At 33.6% G+C, this 15000-nt stretch overlaps 2 protein-coding genes across 6 annotated transcripts; one reads left to right on the top strand and one right to left on the bottom strand.

The window, feature by feature from the left end:
• Window positions 1-224: 224 nt before the first annotated feature.
• Window positions 225-7886, bottom strand: LOC112764473 (pentatricopeptide repeat-containing protein At3g53170). 5 transcript variants are annotated; one of them, XM_072223422.1, is made up of 6 exons: window positions 7088-7766; window positions 5418-5968; window positions 1593-2449; window positions 1354-1429; window positions 794-885; window positions 225-650 (listed from the first exon to the last, which is right to left on the bottom strand). In XM_072223422.1, exons 2-4 carry the CDS (start codon window positions 5850-5852, stop codon window positions 1408-1410), a joined length of 1314 nt encoding a protein of 437 aa, XP_072079523.1. In that variant the 5' UTR covers window positions 5853-5968; window positions 7088-7766; the 3' UTR covers window positions 225-650; window positions 794-885; window positions 1354-1407. The 5 variants fall into 5 exon arrangements, with proteins under 5 accessions (XP_072079523.1, XP_025665886.1, XP_025665888.1 ...); XM_025810101.3 differs by having other exon boundaries at window positions 1354-2449; window positions 7088-7886; XM_025810103.2 differs by lacking the exon at window positions 794-885.
• On the top strand, window positions 7411-11001 carry LOC112763736 (uroporphyrinogen-III synthase, chloroplastic). Its single transcript, XM_025809331.1, has 8 exons — window positions 7411-7449; window positions 8120-8201; window positions 8874-8940; window positions 9419-9537; window positions 9875-9967; window positions 10075-10130; window positions 10348-10433; window positions 10866-11001. The coding sequence occupies exons 1-8, from the start codon at window positions 7411-7413 to the stop codon at window positions 10999-11001; spliced, it is 678 nt and encodes a 225-aa protein (XP_025665116.1).
• The last annotated feature ends 3999 nt before the right edge of the window (window positions 11002-15000 follow it).

Below are 15000 nucleotides of genomic sequence, written 5' to 3'. Positions count from 1 at the left end.
CTTTGGGGACAAGGTTGTGTTGGAGGGTGGGATAGTTGATAGCTCTACAATAAGCCCCATTATTGATCAGGCTGCAATTGAGGAAATTGGACCAACTTATGAAATTGAACCAGTGCAAACAGCACAGCCCAAACCAATGAGAACCAGAAAAGCTCCATCTTGAATGAAGAACTTTGTTAGTAAATGAAAAATAGGGTAAAAAATAAGGGATTATTTCTCAAGGCTGGCCTAAAGAATTAGTTAGAAGGATTTTATAAAGGAGAGGAATCAATTCTGTTACATAAGGAATGTATTGTGATTTTGTTCTCAAGGAGTTCATCCCTGACTCCGAAAAGGGAATTATTTTTGACACTCGATTCCATCTATTTCCATTTCCATTCAATAATAATAATCTATACACTTCTTCTACAACCTGAATCATTACATTTTCTATATTACTCTGCATTAGCCATTGATTGTCTAACAGAATCAAATTCTGTGGCAGACGCTTTAGCCAAGATGGGTGCTTACAACCTTGCTGGGGCTGAGGAGTGGCTGGATCTGCCGTTGGAGCTATGTGAGATCTTGAACAGGGAAGCCTCCATGGCGTGCTGACCCTGTTCCGTGTTTCTTGTTTTTTGCTCTTTTTCCTTTCCATTTTAGCTGAAACTCTACCCAAAAAAATTTATAAAATTAGAATTTAAGGATAAGCTGGGTGATTGTAATGGTTTAAAAAATTCAGACGAGTGTCAACCTAAAAATTAAGAGGGAAAGTCTAATATTGATACACTTCAGTAGGTAAATAAGCACTGACATGAAAAGAATATGTAGCAGAAGCAGACACGAAAATTTCAATACGAATGCTTCAAGGGGCATGCAGTACAATTTCAATTACATGTTTAAGACCTACATGAAAATCAAAATTTGAATGACCATCATTAAATACTGCATGTGCATGCCAGAATAACATAGTATTATTTACGGAAGTAATCAAATGAATCAATAATTTTATATTCATTTTTATTATTCAATTTCTAATATAATTGCTACTTAAAAATAGGAAGTTATATAATCTTGAACATGAAAATTAGTATATAGCTTTCAAAGTGACAGGTAAATCAGTTTCTCCTTTAAAAAAAAGGCATATGGAGAATCAAACATCACCAGCTGAAGTGCAACAATAAAGTTCGATCAGCATGGAAAATATCTATATTGGGAATGTTAGACACAATTCGTTCAATGGGAACAAGGTCAACAAAAGTAAAACCTTCATTCAAAAATCAATATTCTACTCAATCCTAAAATTGTCACCCAACCTTGCAAGAGGACTAGGACCAAACATCAAAATTACATAAATAAACTAGTAAAACATACCGAAGCTACGTTTGTCAGTAACCATAATGTTTTCCAACTTTTTGGCGTCCTCAGTCATGCCGTGAGCATTGTAAGCCTGCATTAAGCAAGCAAAAGTAATGCTATCAGGTTCACAATTTCTTTCCTTCATTACCCGGAAAAATTCACCCATCTTTTCTAAGTCGCCAGCTTGGCCATAGGCACTAATAACACTATTAAAGAAGGGAGTATCTAATACTACATCAGAATTTTCTACATGCCTCATGATTGAGTCAACTTTGTCAATAAGCCCAGCTTTGCTATATGCATTGACAAGAGAGCAATAAGTTACAGTGTTAGGCTTCACACCTAGATGCTTCATCCTGTTGAAGTGTTTATCCATCTTCTCAATTTCTCCAGCTTTTCCAAACACATCAATAACCGTATTATATGTTACAATTGTAGGAGAGAAAAATCTCCGTTTCATAAAATCCATAACAGACTGCATCTTCTCATACATACCTGCTTTCCCGTAGGACTTTATCATCATATTGAATGTCTTTAAGTCTGCTTTAACGCCCATTAGCTGAAATTCATCATACCATTTCTCCATCTTGTCAATTTTCCTACCTTCTCCGTATGCTCCTATAATAGAGTTCAGTGTGAAAACATCTGGTTGGCAATTGCCACTTTCAACCATATCCGCCAGTGAGTTTTCCATGTGTTCAAACATGCCAGCCTTACCATACCCATCAATTATGGTATTATATGTGACATTGTTACATTCAATGCCTACATAAGACATCTCCGAAAGAACATGACCAATTAAATCAAAACGTTGAAATTTTGTGCAGCTGCTGATAAGAATAGAATATGTATATATATCCGGTTCACAGTCAACAACTGATTTCATATCTTCAACAGTACGAAATGCCTGATGAAGGGAACCACTTAGACCGTAAGCACCTACCAGAGCGGTATAGACATCAACAGTAGGTCTAAGCCCTTCCGACAACATTATCTCAAAGATCTGACCAGCCTCTTCAGGTTTCCTGCACTTGCCAAGCATCATCAATATTTTTGCATATGTTTGACATCTAGGTTCATACCAATGTTGCCTACGAAGAAGTGCAAAAATCTGCAAAAAAGATGTCCATCAATTTTCAGAAAAGGCTAAAGCTAAACCCTAAACCCAATAAGTCCCTACAAGAATATAACTAAGAATATTCAAATTCTTTTAATATTTTTGTAACAAGGATTTCATTACAATTTTTTTTTTTATAAAATATTAGGACCTAATTACAAGCTTTTAAAGTATAGGAACCTACTCACAAATTTGGTAAAATTATAAAGACTTCCATATTAATTAAACCTTTAGATGATAATAATAATTACAGCAAGAAGAAAAGTATTAAAAACTTGAGCAAAAGAGATTGTGTCACATTGACTTTCTTTGTAATTAAGTAACATTACACATTTCATCCTTTGATTCTCATGGCTACATTAACTTCCTTACAGAGGAGATCAATGTCATGCTGACAGTAGAGTTAGTGACATATCACCTAAATCTCAAGGATAATGAATAATTTTATAAATCATGGAATGTTGTGTGTAACAACACATAATTCAAGAGAGATTAGTGAAATTTTCCCTAGGTTAAACTACCAGAATCATGAGCCCTATAAATTAATTAACACAACATGCTAAAATGGAGTACACCCACCGATCCTTCACAATTTTCTTTTATTTTATTTCTTGATAAAAGAAATTCATTAAGATGAAAGGTAATAATAAATGGAGGACAACGATTAGAACTCCAACAACTGACAAACAAAACAAAAGTAGAGCTATCCATAAGCATTGCTTTTGAATCTCTCATCATGTCGGAGATGGAAAATCCTGTTATCAAAATTAGAGGTATCTATAAAGTAGATGCCAATCATCTTATCCTATCCCATAAAACATGTTTGTCAGAAAATCTTAAAACCTACCAATTTACGAGAAGGGAGGGGAATGACAAGAAAGTGGCACATTTTGTCTCCCTTGCATCTCAGTCTCCAATTTCAAAGCTCCGTCCAAATTGGTGGACAAATAGGAACTAGCTAAATTTCTCTTCATTTTTCCCATCAAACTTATTGATCATCCAAATAAGAGAATGACATGTTCTATTCTCCTTCACTACTTGCCTTTCCCTTCTATTCCATTGAGAGTAGTCATGCCCTTCCATCATCTAGAAAACACCCACACATACCCTTATATGGTTAAGGAGATCTCCCCATAACTTGCCTAAGTACACAACAAGACACTAAACTTGCAAAACATTGGAGATATCATAAAACCAACCAAGAACATTCATCATCATGTGAACATCCTCATCATTGATCACAACATTTTTTATTTTTTATTTTTCACCATTGTTTGTTGTTAAAATTCATGGTTACTCGGCAGAAATATTAGAGTAACTAGACTAAAGAGAGAAAGATAATATATTGTGTTTAGATTGTGGTTTGTTACAATAGAAAAGACCAATATATATATAGAGGAGAGTAATAAATGTAAAGCACATATCAACTACTCTCCATTAATACACCATTTAAACTACTAACCACTATCTAACAATAGGATCACTTCTCATATTTCAGCACTCCCCCTCAAGCTTGAGCATGTAGATAACACGCACCAAGCTTGGAACATAAATAACTGATAGAAGATATTATGAGATATCAAAGGATAATCTCTTTTATGTTTAAATAAAACTCCCACCTCAAGCTAAAGCTTAATAAGTGAAAACTATATTGCCATTGGTTTAAATTGGAAGCTGGAATCTAACACAACACTATAAACATCACTTTATGCCATGAGGAAAACTAGAGGCCAAATGCACAACATACCGATGTGAGACGCTTGGAAGGTAGGTGACTTAGTCCCCTTCAATGTGACAGTGTTGAACAATCAACCAAATACAAGCAGAAAAATGTAGACATCTGAGAAGACCACGAGGCCAAGGGCATAGACAGAAATGCAGAAAACCGCAAAATATGAAAGATGTGACCAGCAGTGGAGTACGGAGACAGACACGGATGAACAGGGCAGTAGAGCCAGACCAAAAAGGGAAATGCAAAAGATGAAAAATTGTCAGATGTGAAAAAAACGACCACTTCTAGAAAGAGAACAACTAGGCAAGCAAGGCAGTGCAAGAAGCAGCAGAATACAGTAGCAGATGCGCCCTCACATTCTGGTGGAAGTGATGGAACTTGGAAGTGACTTGTTCATGAAAGAGAAGCAGCGTGTGGATTATCAGGCACGACATTTTTGACAGGGTTGGACATCTCTAGACAAGGAGAAGCTCATGATATGATCGTTGGTCAGATTGGATGATGGTGAATGGTGGCGGCAGCACCGGAGAAGTTCTGAAGGTGGTTAGATTGTTGGAAGGTGGATTTGGGCTGCGAGAGTAATAAATGTAAAACACCTATCAACTACGCTCCAGTAACGCACCATCTAAACTACTAATTATTATATAACATTAATATCACTTCTCATATTTCAACAATTACTTTTTTCAAATTTTCACCCTCTTAATAACATAATCTCATGAACGGTGAGATGCTCCACTCGCTCATTTGCAATCTCTACCCTGTGTTATTGATTTTAAGAGTATACTAGATACCCAATTGACATGTTAGCCTTTATGAATCAAGTTCGTCTAAATTCATGAAAGCTCCAAGTTTAATTGAAACCTCTTGTTTGATTGCCTTGCCTCTACCATGCAACATTGAACATAAAAATGGACCCTACATAATTTTTTGTTTAACTTGTCCCTAACATTTACAAACAGTTTCAATATCATCCTTCCGTTATACGAGGATGAGGTGGATGAAGGGAGAGTTAGAACTTAGAAAGGGTATTGTAGGAAACTTTCTTTCCTCTTAAAAGTTTCTGTCACATGTTTTATAGAAGTATGATTTTTGAAACAGTTTGTAAACGTTAGGAATGATTTTGACCCAAAAAAAAAAGTAAAAAGTTTATGGACCATTTTTATTTTCACCCTAATTTGGAAATAACTTTATACATAACACAGCAAAAAGCATCAAGCTAGAACCTACCTTGAGTGCAGCCTGCCATCGACACCCTTTGATGGCCTCATCCAAGGCTTCAAGAACAGCCTTGGGCCATAGCTGCCTGTGCTTCCATGACTTCCCTTTGTTTTCCACCCCTTTGATGGCAGCTTCCGTTCGCAGAATCCGTGATAGGTCCTTGTTGGAATCCTTTTGGATCCCAGAAGACAATGGTTTCAAGCCTCGCTTCATGAATTCAACACGAAGTGGGAACGGTGGATTTGGAGCGGTGTTGTGGCTGTGTTTAAGGAATTCCGTTGAATGCATGAAGGGGGATGTGGAGGAGACGGAAGAGGCCCATCTAAGGCAAGTGGAATCCACGAGATGAATCTCCATTGGAGATTGTGATTTCTGTGAGGCAGGTTGTGCTTGCGGGAATGAGAGGACGAGCACAACTTCTACTAAATTAAAATTCAAATGCATTTAGCAATCCCATTGATCCACATTTTGGCACCACATTCATGCGTTTTCCCACCATTTTTCCCTAGCAAATCATGACCATTACCCTTCATGCTCATGCATGTCAATTTTGATGTGTTCTGCAACAAAGCACTGATAGTCAATGGCCAAAATGATGCATGTCATATCTATATGGGAATGAAGCATGCATGACGTGACAAATCAATTGGATTCCACGAAGTGAGTTGATGTTAGGCTTCGTGCAGTTAATGCACAAGATGCTGAACTATAGATGATGCACACAGATTCTCATAATAACTTTGAGCATCAGCAATATTATATGCCCCTATCTGTATCTATAAGTACCAACCTTTAAATCATAATCATAAGCAAGTGCAGAGCACTTTTATGATTTCCATCAAAGTATCTATGTAAGCATTATTTATATCTTGCACCTTTTTTAGCCAATTCTTATGTCTAGCGTAGGAAGCGTATTTGGCTAATTCCTACTTCAAGGATTCTTAGGCACATATAGTCTTAAACTTTTAATTCCTCAAGCTTTTAAATGTCTTTCCAAGACATACAAGATTCATAATTTCACCATACAATTCGCATATCCTTCATTACTTAATATGAAACTCAAAGCTTAAAATTCATATTTCTCTTGATTACAACTCTTCCCTAGACTTTACGAAAACTACATTTATCAAAATTCTAATTTTAAATTACTTTTAGTTTCAACCAAGTTAACTTAATTACTCTAAGAAACTAAAAATTAGAATTCTTGATTCATAATTTCTAATTAACCATCATTTAATGATAACCTACGGATAATTCTTAGTGATTACTTGAATTGTTTACTAATTTACATTATTCTAAACTATTAAATTATCTTCTTTATTTTTAACTCTAATTACTTACATGACAACAACTCTAATGGTACTCATTAAAAAAATCTAGTTACATTTTCTAAGTCTAGTAATTAATCCAAAAGCCACCTAATCCAATTAGTTCTCTAGCCACACAAACCCATATTTCTGCTCTAATTAACCTATATAAATCCTAGTTGACCACTTGCAAAGCTTAAAAAAGCTTATTCCTAAGCTTAGAAGTTAGAACATTAATTACCCACTCTAACCGATATCAACATGTGTTAATAATCATCCCATGCATCATCATTTTAAGCTCAGTTAAACCATAAAAAGCTATTATCAACAACATCATCAACTCAATAATCACAATTAACCAAAAAATCCTACCTCAGAGCTTAATTTGATAGTCACAGAATTTCAGGGATAAAGGCAGTTAGCAGAAGCAGCAACAGCTCGGGCAGTTTCAGCGGTGACATGGACGTCGGCTACCACTACAACTCACGGAAGCAGCTCAAATAAGACAGAACAGAACCAGCGATGCAGCTCGAATCCGGTGAAATAGGGGCAGTGGAAGAGAGAAGGCAGAGGTGACGGCGTTGGAACAGGTTCAGAAGCAGAATCGGCAGTGGTTCCGGCAGCTTCAACGGCAGCAGTTCCAGCGGACAGGGACGGCAGGGCGTGGTAGCAGCAATGGCAGAGACGGAGGCAGAATGGTGGCTCTGAAAAAGCAAGCAACAGTGGCGGCAGCGGTTTCTCCCGGCGACTCTTCCTCTTTCTCGAGCTCGCCTCTCCTCGCTTCTCTTCTCAACCTCCCTTTCTCACGGTCTCACTTCTCCTCGCTATGAATAAATACATCGAGGCCTCTAAAATTGGGTTTAAATGAAATGAAAGGAAGATATTTTTGGAAAGGAAATAATGAATAAAGAGAATATACTTTTTTCAAATGTAGACGAGTTGAGGGATCGATTAAAGAGAATATACTTTAGACTCTCCTGTTTGAAACATGTGCCCTATAATCTTGAATTATTAGTTAATGAACACTAATTGGTTGAACTTCATTGCCTTTTCTTTTAAACCTGACTGATAAAGTATAACATGTTCATCATGCTCTTTTTTTTTTTTTTTTTTTGCGTTTTCGTGTCAGTCTTTCACTTTTTATTTTAATATTTTTCCCACTCACCTAAATTGGCAATCTGCTCCTACTTGTATCATAAGATTCTATTCCAACCATTTTATATGGAAGTTTCATTAGGTTAGGTAATGCTTTGATCAAATCTTGATGCTGCATATCCTCATAACTTGTATTTAATTTTCTACTACTATTTCATCTTCCTTCATATCTTCTTCCATTGGGAATTTGTCTGTAAAATATTCAAGCACAAAGATGATCAGTTGGGTAACTGGAGATCCAACTGATAGCTTCTGTTTTTCATATTGGAACTTCCTCTCATTGAGCACGCACCGGGAGTGGACTTAGATAGGCTTCCTTCTGTATTAAGTGGTAAGCATTAGGAAAAGCCTGCCTTATGTATATGCAAATATTTTGTAAAGTTCGAATCATGCTGTTTTCATCTCGTACAGATATTGTATGCGAACTAATTATCTTTTATTAAACCAGTTTTAAAAGGAATGTCTATATTTATGTGCACTTAATGGGAAGAAAGATGCAGTGATGATATTCTGGATGTTAAATTCTTATTGGGTTGGTGCTTGATGGATTATTTCCCATTACACATGGTTCAGAAAATAAAGAGTTTGTGCTTCAAATGCTGAACACTTTGTTTTCATTAAGTTTTATAGATCGTGGTGACATGTAAGACGATTCCTATGCTGTCTCAGACTGTTGGTATTTCATCTGACCTGGATAATGTATGAAATTAGTATGACTAGAGTGGTTTGATTTTCACCAAATATAGAGATGCGGTTTTTTTTTCCCTCTAGGTTTACATACAGCATATGTGCTCATACTGTAATTTTTAAGAAACTTGGTTGGGGAGTGCGTACATGGAGGTCTTCCCTTGCATCTAAGTAGAGTGGAGAAATTTCACATTGACAGATCTTTGATTTCTTAAGTTAAAAAGGTCACTACCTTATTTTGTGTATGTCTTCTAATCCACATGACTTATGCTTATAAGCGCCTAATTGCTTAACAATTGATGCTTGATACTTGCAGATAATGTGTTTGATTGGATTGTCATAACTTCCCCGGAAGCTGGTTCAGTCTTTCTAGAGGCATGGAGGTAAGATTTTAGATCTTGTTTGAGTACTTTATGCGGAACTACTGGAATATTTTAAATGATTTTGAAAAAAAATTGCTCAAACATCAGGATAATATTTTTTCAACGATTCTCTTTATTGACTTGTATGGTTTGTTTATAGTCCTATGGCCGGAATACTTGAAATGCAATTTTGTTATGTTACATGTGAACCAAATGTCTATATGATCTCTAATCTAGTTTGTGCCTGAATTGTCATACTTGCAAATGTGAAATTGCCGCAAGATTTCTTCTTATATAAAACTGTTTGATGCATTTCGTAGTTGTACAGATAAATTATTATAGACAAAATTGCACAAGAAACAAAGGTTTCCTTTTATGTCATTCTTTACAGTATTATTCTTTTTATTTGCAATTTTACATCATTTTCTTTTGGTACTTTGTTTCTTAAATACTTTGCTTTTTAACAAATGATTGTCCTAGCCTTGTTTGTTGTCCTTAGAGCTGCTGGGATGCCTCATGTCAAAATAGGCGTTGTTGGTGCCGGCACTGCAAGCATTTTCAAGGAAGCTATGCAGTCTTCAAAGCAATTGCTTGATGTTGCCTTCGCACCATCAAAAGGTATCCGTGTGTATTCATGTAGGCTGAATTTGTATTATGCTCCCCATTTTTGCTTCTTTATCAAGCTGGATAACTAACTTAAGAAATATAAAGTAACATCTCAAAACTCGCAAGTATTTTGGGGTATTAGAGGAAAATGTGGGTAGTTCCAAGATATGCATCTTGATAGGGCAGGGCAGGAGATTGCTTTGCTTTGGTTCTGTGCTTCAGTGGTTCTTAGTGAAAGTGAATTGGGAGTCTAACCACACAGTAGATTAACATGTTGTTTAGTGTGAATCTGGAATTTTAAGCCGAGTCTTTTGGAAGTGAAACTTAATATGGATTTGATGATTTTCAGCGACAGGAAAGGTTTTGGCTACAGAACTTCCAAAGATTGGAAATAAAACAACTGTTCTATACCCTGCTTCTGAAAAGGCCAGCAATGAGATTGGTAATAGAGTTATTATTTTGCACCTTTCAAACTTGGGTTTTGTATAACATTCGCTATTTTGAAGCTAATTGATATGCTAATCATCTGTGTGATATTTATATAACCAGAGGAAGGACTTTCCAAGCGTGGATTTGAGGTGATTAGGATGAATATATACACAACGGTAAAAGATTTTAGCTTTCGTGCTGGTTTCCTTTTTTCTAAAAATATATACGGTCCAATACTTAAGTACTTCCTTGCAAGCACCACATGTTGAATGTGTGTTTTATGTCATTAATTAGATTTAATTATTATAATTGTAATATTTACTAATGTTAAAGTGATCTATTTCACAGCCTTCTTGGAAATTTACGACAGTTTGATTCTCACTTATTTGACAGGTGCCAGTTCAAAATGTAGACCAAATGGTTCTTAAGCAGGCACTTGCTGCCCCTGTTGTCACTGTAGCTTCACCATCTGCTATTCGGTTAGCCTTTGGTTTCTTCTTTCTCTTTTTTATTGTGAATTTTGATTCTTGAATTTTAAAAGAATTCATATTTACTTCAAATCTAGGAAATGATTAATTATTATGTTTGGATTTGGTATTTCAGTTCTTTGCTTGTTGGATATATGTATTGAACACGATGAATCCAATAAACTATTTCAACTTCCTAACTGGGTGCTGTCTTTGTCCCTTACTAGTTAAGCCTAATACTCATATTACAAGAATCCTGGAGTATTTGGCAAGTTGGCCGTCTTATTTTTAATTTTCTAAATAGAAATAAGTAGAATTTTGTTCTTAGCAAGTTCAGTCTTATTTATTTAGCACGTCACTCAGTTATTTTTCATTCTTCCTTTTATATATATATATAGAAAAGAGAAAACGAAATTTACTGGTTTTTGTCATCTGCTGCTACAGTGCTTGGAAGAATCTTCTTTCTGATTCAGAGTGGAACAATTCTGTTGCATGCATTGGCGAGACGACTGCTGCAATGGCAAGAAGATTAGGATTCAGAAATGTGTACTACCCAACACAACCAGGCCTGGAAGGGTAAATCGCAAATCCTCTATGTGCATTTCTCTTAAGTATTCAGTGCCTATTCTATGTGCTGAGTACAATTTTCCTGCCTGTCATCATGTAGAAGTTTTCTTTTTAACAAAGCTGATTTCTATTTCCACGTTTTATTTCTTTTTTGAATATATCAGGCTTTGGTAACATGGGAATGACTCCAGTTTCAATAAATCATTCTTATTATAATTCATTATATCAGGATTTTTAGTACGAACAGAATTCTGTTGCTCTCTGTGTTGCTTTAAAATCTTGTTAATACAATCCGTTTCTGAGAACCTTCCTCCTGCTGCAGCTGAAAGCATTCTTGAAGCACTAGGATCATATGATGAACTATTGAGGTAATCATCTGCACTTCGTAGCAACGGGAGATGTTTCCAGCGTTTTACTGCCAGAGAAATAACCTATATAGTGATTTTACTTTGGGAAGCATTTACTTCTCATGTATTTTAGGTTTATAGAGGATATCATCAGATGAGTGGTAAATAGTCTTCGTGATGTAAATACCGTCCATAATTTTATTAATTAATGTTGATTTAATGATCCTGTTGGCCGAATATGTGAGTTTCCACAGGACTGAAAAAAAAAAAAAGATTTAGTATCTAAATTCTAAACAACAAGACAAGTCATGCGGTTCACTAGGAATCTAGGATGAGATTTTATCTGATTTAAAGTTAATTAATGGATTACTTTATCCCCGTCTCCTCAAATTTAAACAATCCAAAAGATGTGCAAGTAAAATAATTCAACCGACAAAGAATAAAGTATGATCAAGAAAAATTAACCACATCAACATGAGTTAATTATCACACTACTTTCTAGTACAACAAAATGATGAACAACACATTCCACCAAAATACTATCAAATGTTTTGACATAACATTCACATTGTTTCTTTTTTTTTTCTTTTCTGTTTTTGGTTCAGAACATTCACATTGTTTCAAATAATACATAAGGAACTATGGTACATGCAATTGTTTCATATGAAATTAATAGTTAAAAATCGTTAGACGATAATTTTATTAAATTTGTCAAATTATTTAACGATTTTCAAATATTAATTTTACATGAAAATATCTATATGAGTTTTTATCTAAAATTATAACCTCTTGAAATAACACTTTTTCACAACAAAGATGACATGAAGATGCCACCATAAAATATAATTTAGAGAAATTCTTGGATTCTAACAATTTTTTTTTATATTATTTACTCCAGTACAAATACTAAATTATTTTTGATAAATAAATTTTATTAGTTTATATGTATAAATTCTGAAATATGTAAATGTAAATTATATTGATTTATGTATGTAAAATTTTGATAAATTAAGTATAAATTATATTCTTTTTGTGTGCAAAATGTTTATAAATATTGATCTAAATTATTGATGACAAAAAATGATTATATTTGGCGATGTAGCATTTCTCTATAATTTATATTGCTAAATGCCTAAATGCTAATAATTCCTACCGCGTGATTAAGTAAACTAGAGATGATGCCTAAATGGATCGGTGGAAGTGCTAATTGCTGTTGGCGGCTACTATTGTACAAACCGTAACAAGCTAAGTGGCCATACATATAATTAAATGGAAATTTGATCTTAAAACTGAAAAGGCCTCCAACTTAAGCGCACAGAAATAATGGAAAAAAGCATAAAGAATGTGACATGACTACTATAAAATAAGCGATAAGGACAATGATTTTTTTCGTTGGAGAAGAGGACAATTATTTTAGTTGCACGACAATGCAACCCCATTTCATTATCAAACTGAAAATAAAGCTTCAAACGCGAAAAGTAAAATGATTCACTTTATTTGTGGAAGACTATAACCATTAGGAGTTGCATGTCTTTTACTATGTCTTCACTCTTTATGTATGTGCCACTGTGTGGACTATTAGTAGTCTCTTTGAAATACAGAGCACCAAAGCATCTTCACCAACCAACATATGGTAATAGAATCCCTTCACTCAATTAATTGAATTCCTTGTTCTTTTTTTTTTTTCCCAAGCTACAATGGACATATATAGAAGGCCATCTGAATTTGTTTCATCTATATTATGTATAAGTGTTGGATGATCCGGGGAGGGAAAAAAAAGCAACTGATGTACAAGCATTCCACATTAACACAAGATACGGAGAAGGGCTGTATCCAAAATAAATAAATCAATCAAATTCATTATTTGTTTATAAATTATGGATCAATGATGTTTTACACATCAACAAGGGGATAATTACACTCTTCTTTGTAGTTGTGGAAACTTTAAAGATGAAAACTAAGAGGTGATGTTAGTGGGTCTGAAATGTCTGCTACTGCATAAGAAAATAACAGATGGATATTGCTGCTCTGTTTCTAAAGATAATTAAAGAGATTCTGATCGTGCTTTTTAGCATAAAGTGCTAGCTTTCTAAGTCTTCTATGAAACTATCCAGCTAATGAATTATTGATAACTTTCTACAACACACTTGAATTGTATTTCTAATACATGATTATGCTATTTTGCGATTTGCTTGCTGAGTCATAAGACAAATTATAAATTATAAATTACAATTACGAAATAAAAAAGTTTAGTATTAAGCAAATCTCATTTTAAGTAAGCAAAAATAAACATATTTTAATTATTTATATATTTATCTCATTTACGATATAAGTTTTGGTCTCCTAATATTTTGTTTTGTATTTCTATTTTGAGACATTTAGTAAATAAGTCTTTTCAATTTCATGTTATATATATTGGTTACTTCTACTTCCTTCTTATTGAACTAAAGGATAAACTACCAAAAATATACTTAAATAATTTTATTGTTGATAAAAATACACTTGAATTTTGTTATCGACAAAAATGTCCTTCAATAATTTTAAAATGCGATAAAAATATTCAACATTAAATATGTATTTCTCAAAAAATGCTTTAGAGATTGAATTTTGATGTAATTTTTTGCAAGTATGATTAGAAAAATGAGACATTATTATTCTTAAAATTCGATAATTTTTTGCTAAGTATATATTTTTTGTGATTTTTTAAAAGTATTTATTTTTTGCTAGTATATATTTTTTCAAAAAAATTATAAAACAATATATACTTAGTGAAATTCACCAAATTTTAAAGATAAAAATATCTCATTTTTCTAATCATGCTTGCAAAAAATTGCATCAAAATTCAATCTCTAAAACATTTTTTGAAAATACATATTTAATGTTTGACATTTTCGTCGCGTTTTTAAATTATTTGAGGATATTTTTATCAATAACAAAATTCGAGTGCATTTTTGTCAGCAACAAAATTCTTCAGATGTATTTTTGGTGGTTTGTCCTAAACTAAATATTTCATTCAAAATTAATAAACTCTTGGATGTGGACATGTGGTACTATTATAGACTATAATGCACGGATACGGGATACGACACGACATGGGATACGCCAATATATGAATTTTAAATTTTTATAGGATATGGGAACACGCATATATATAAATATAAAGTATTTTTTAGATAAATCGTAATGATATTTTGATATTTTATTGATAGTAAAATATAATTAATTTTCAAATTATTTTTAATATCTTATTTTAATTATATAAAATATTTTTTGTTTTAATAAATAATAATATATACTATTTCTAAATTTATTTAAGAATACATGTTAAAAATAAGATTAGATATGTTGACACGTGATAATACTTAAGTGTGTTTAAACGTGTTCGAAAAATAATTTTTTTTTATTAAGATATGGTTAGACACAAAAAATACCCGTACCGAACGAGTGTCGATAAATATCGTATTCAAAATGTATTCCACACACAAATACAATAACTTAACAAAATATCTATACTTTATAGATTATAGGGCTTGGTCTATATTTATCAAGAATAATAGATGTTTTCATCGAAGACCAAACAAAATATGGGAATGGTATTGTTCCAGCAGGAAACGATGTCAGATTACTACTATGTTGGTTAATTTATGAGTAGTTTACTTTAATTT

This window comes from Arachis hypogaea, chromosome 17, assembly GCF_003086295.3.
Source record: "Arachis hypogaea cultivar Tifrunner chromosome 17, arahy.Tifrunner.gnm2.J5K5, whole genome shotgun sequence".
In the NCBI taxonomy this organism is placed as follows: Eukaryota; Viridiplantae; Streptophyta; class Magnoliopsida; order Fabales; family Fabaceae; genus Arachis; species Arachis hypogaea.
The sequence above is the reverse complement of the archived record's forward strand: the minus strand, read 5'-3'. Positions and strand labels throughout refer to the sequence as shown.

What these genes read in the sequence shown, in the direction of transcription:
- LOC112763736 (XM_025809331.1), top strand. Translation starts at nt 7,411, where the DNA reads ATGGTGGCTCTGAAAAAGCAAGCAACAGTGGCGGCAGCG. An exon ending in GTCTTTCTAGAGGCATGGAG is followed by an intron (nt 8,941 to 9,418) that starts GTAAGATTTTAG and finishes TGTTGTCCTTAG; the next exon opens with AGCTGCTGGGATGCCTCATG. An exon ending in AAAGGCCAGCAATGAGATTG is followed by an intron (nt 9,968 to 10,074) that starts GTAATAGAGTTA and finishes TTATATAACCAG; the next exon opens with AGGAAGGACTTTCCAAGCGT.
- LOC112764473 (XM_025810100.3), bottom strand. Translation starts at nt 5,852, where the DNA reads ATGCATTTGAATTTTAATTTAGTAGAAGTTGTGCTCGTCCTCTCATTC. An exon ending in GATGGCAGGCTGCACTCAAG is followed by an intron (nt 2,450 to 5,417) that starts GTAGGTTCTAGC and finishes TCTTTTTTGCAG; the next exon opens with ATTTTTGCACTTCTTCGTAG. An exon ending in TACTGACAAACGTAGCTTCG is followed by an intron (nt 651 to 1,353) that starts GTATGTTTTACT and finishes TTTTTTGGGTAG; the next exon opens with AGTTTCAGCTAAAATGGAAA.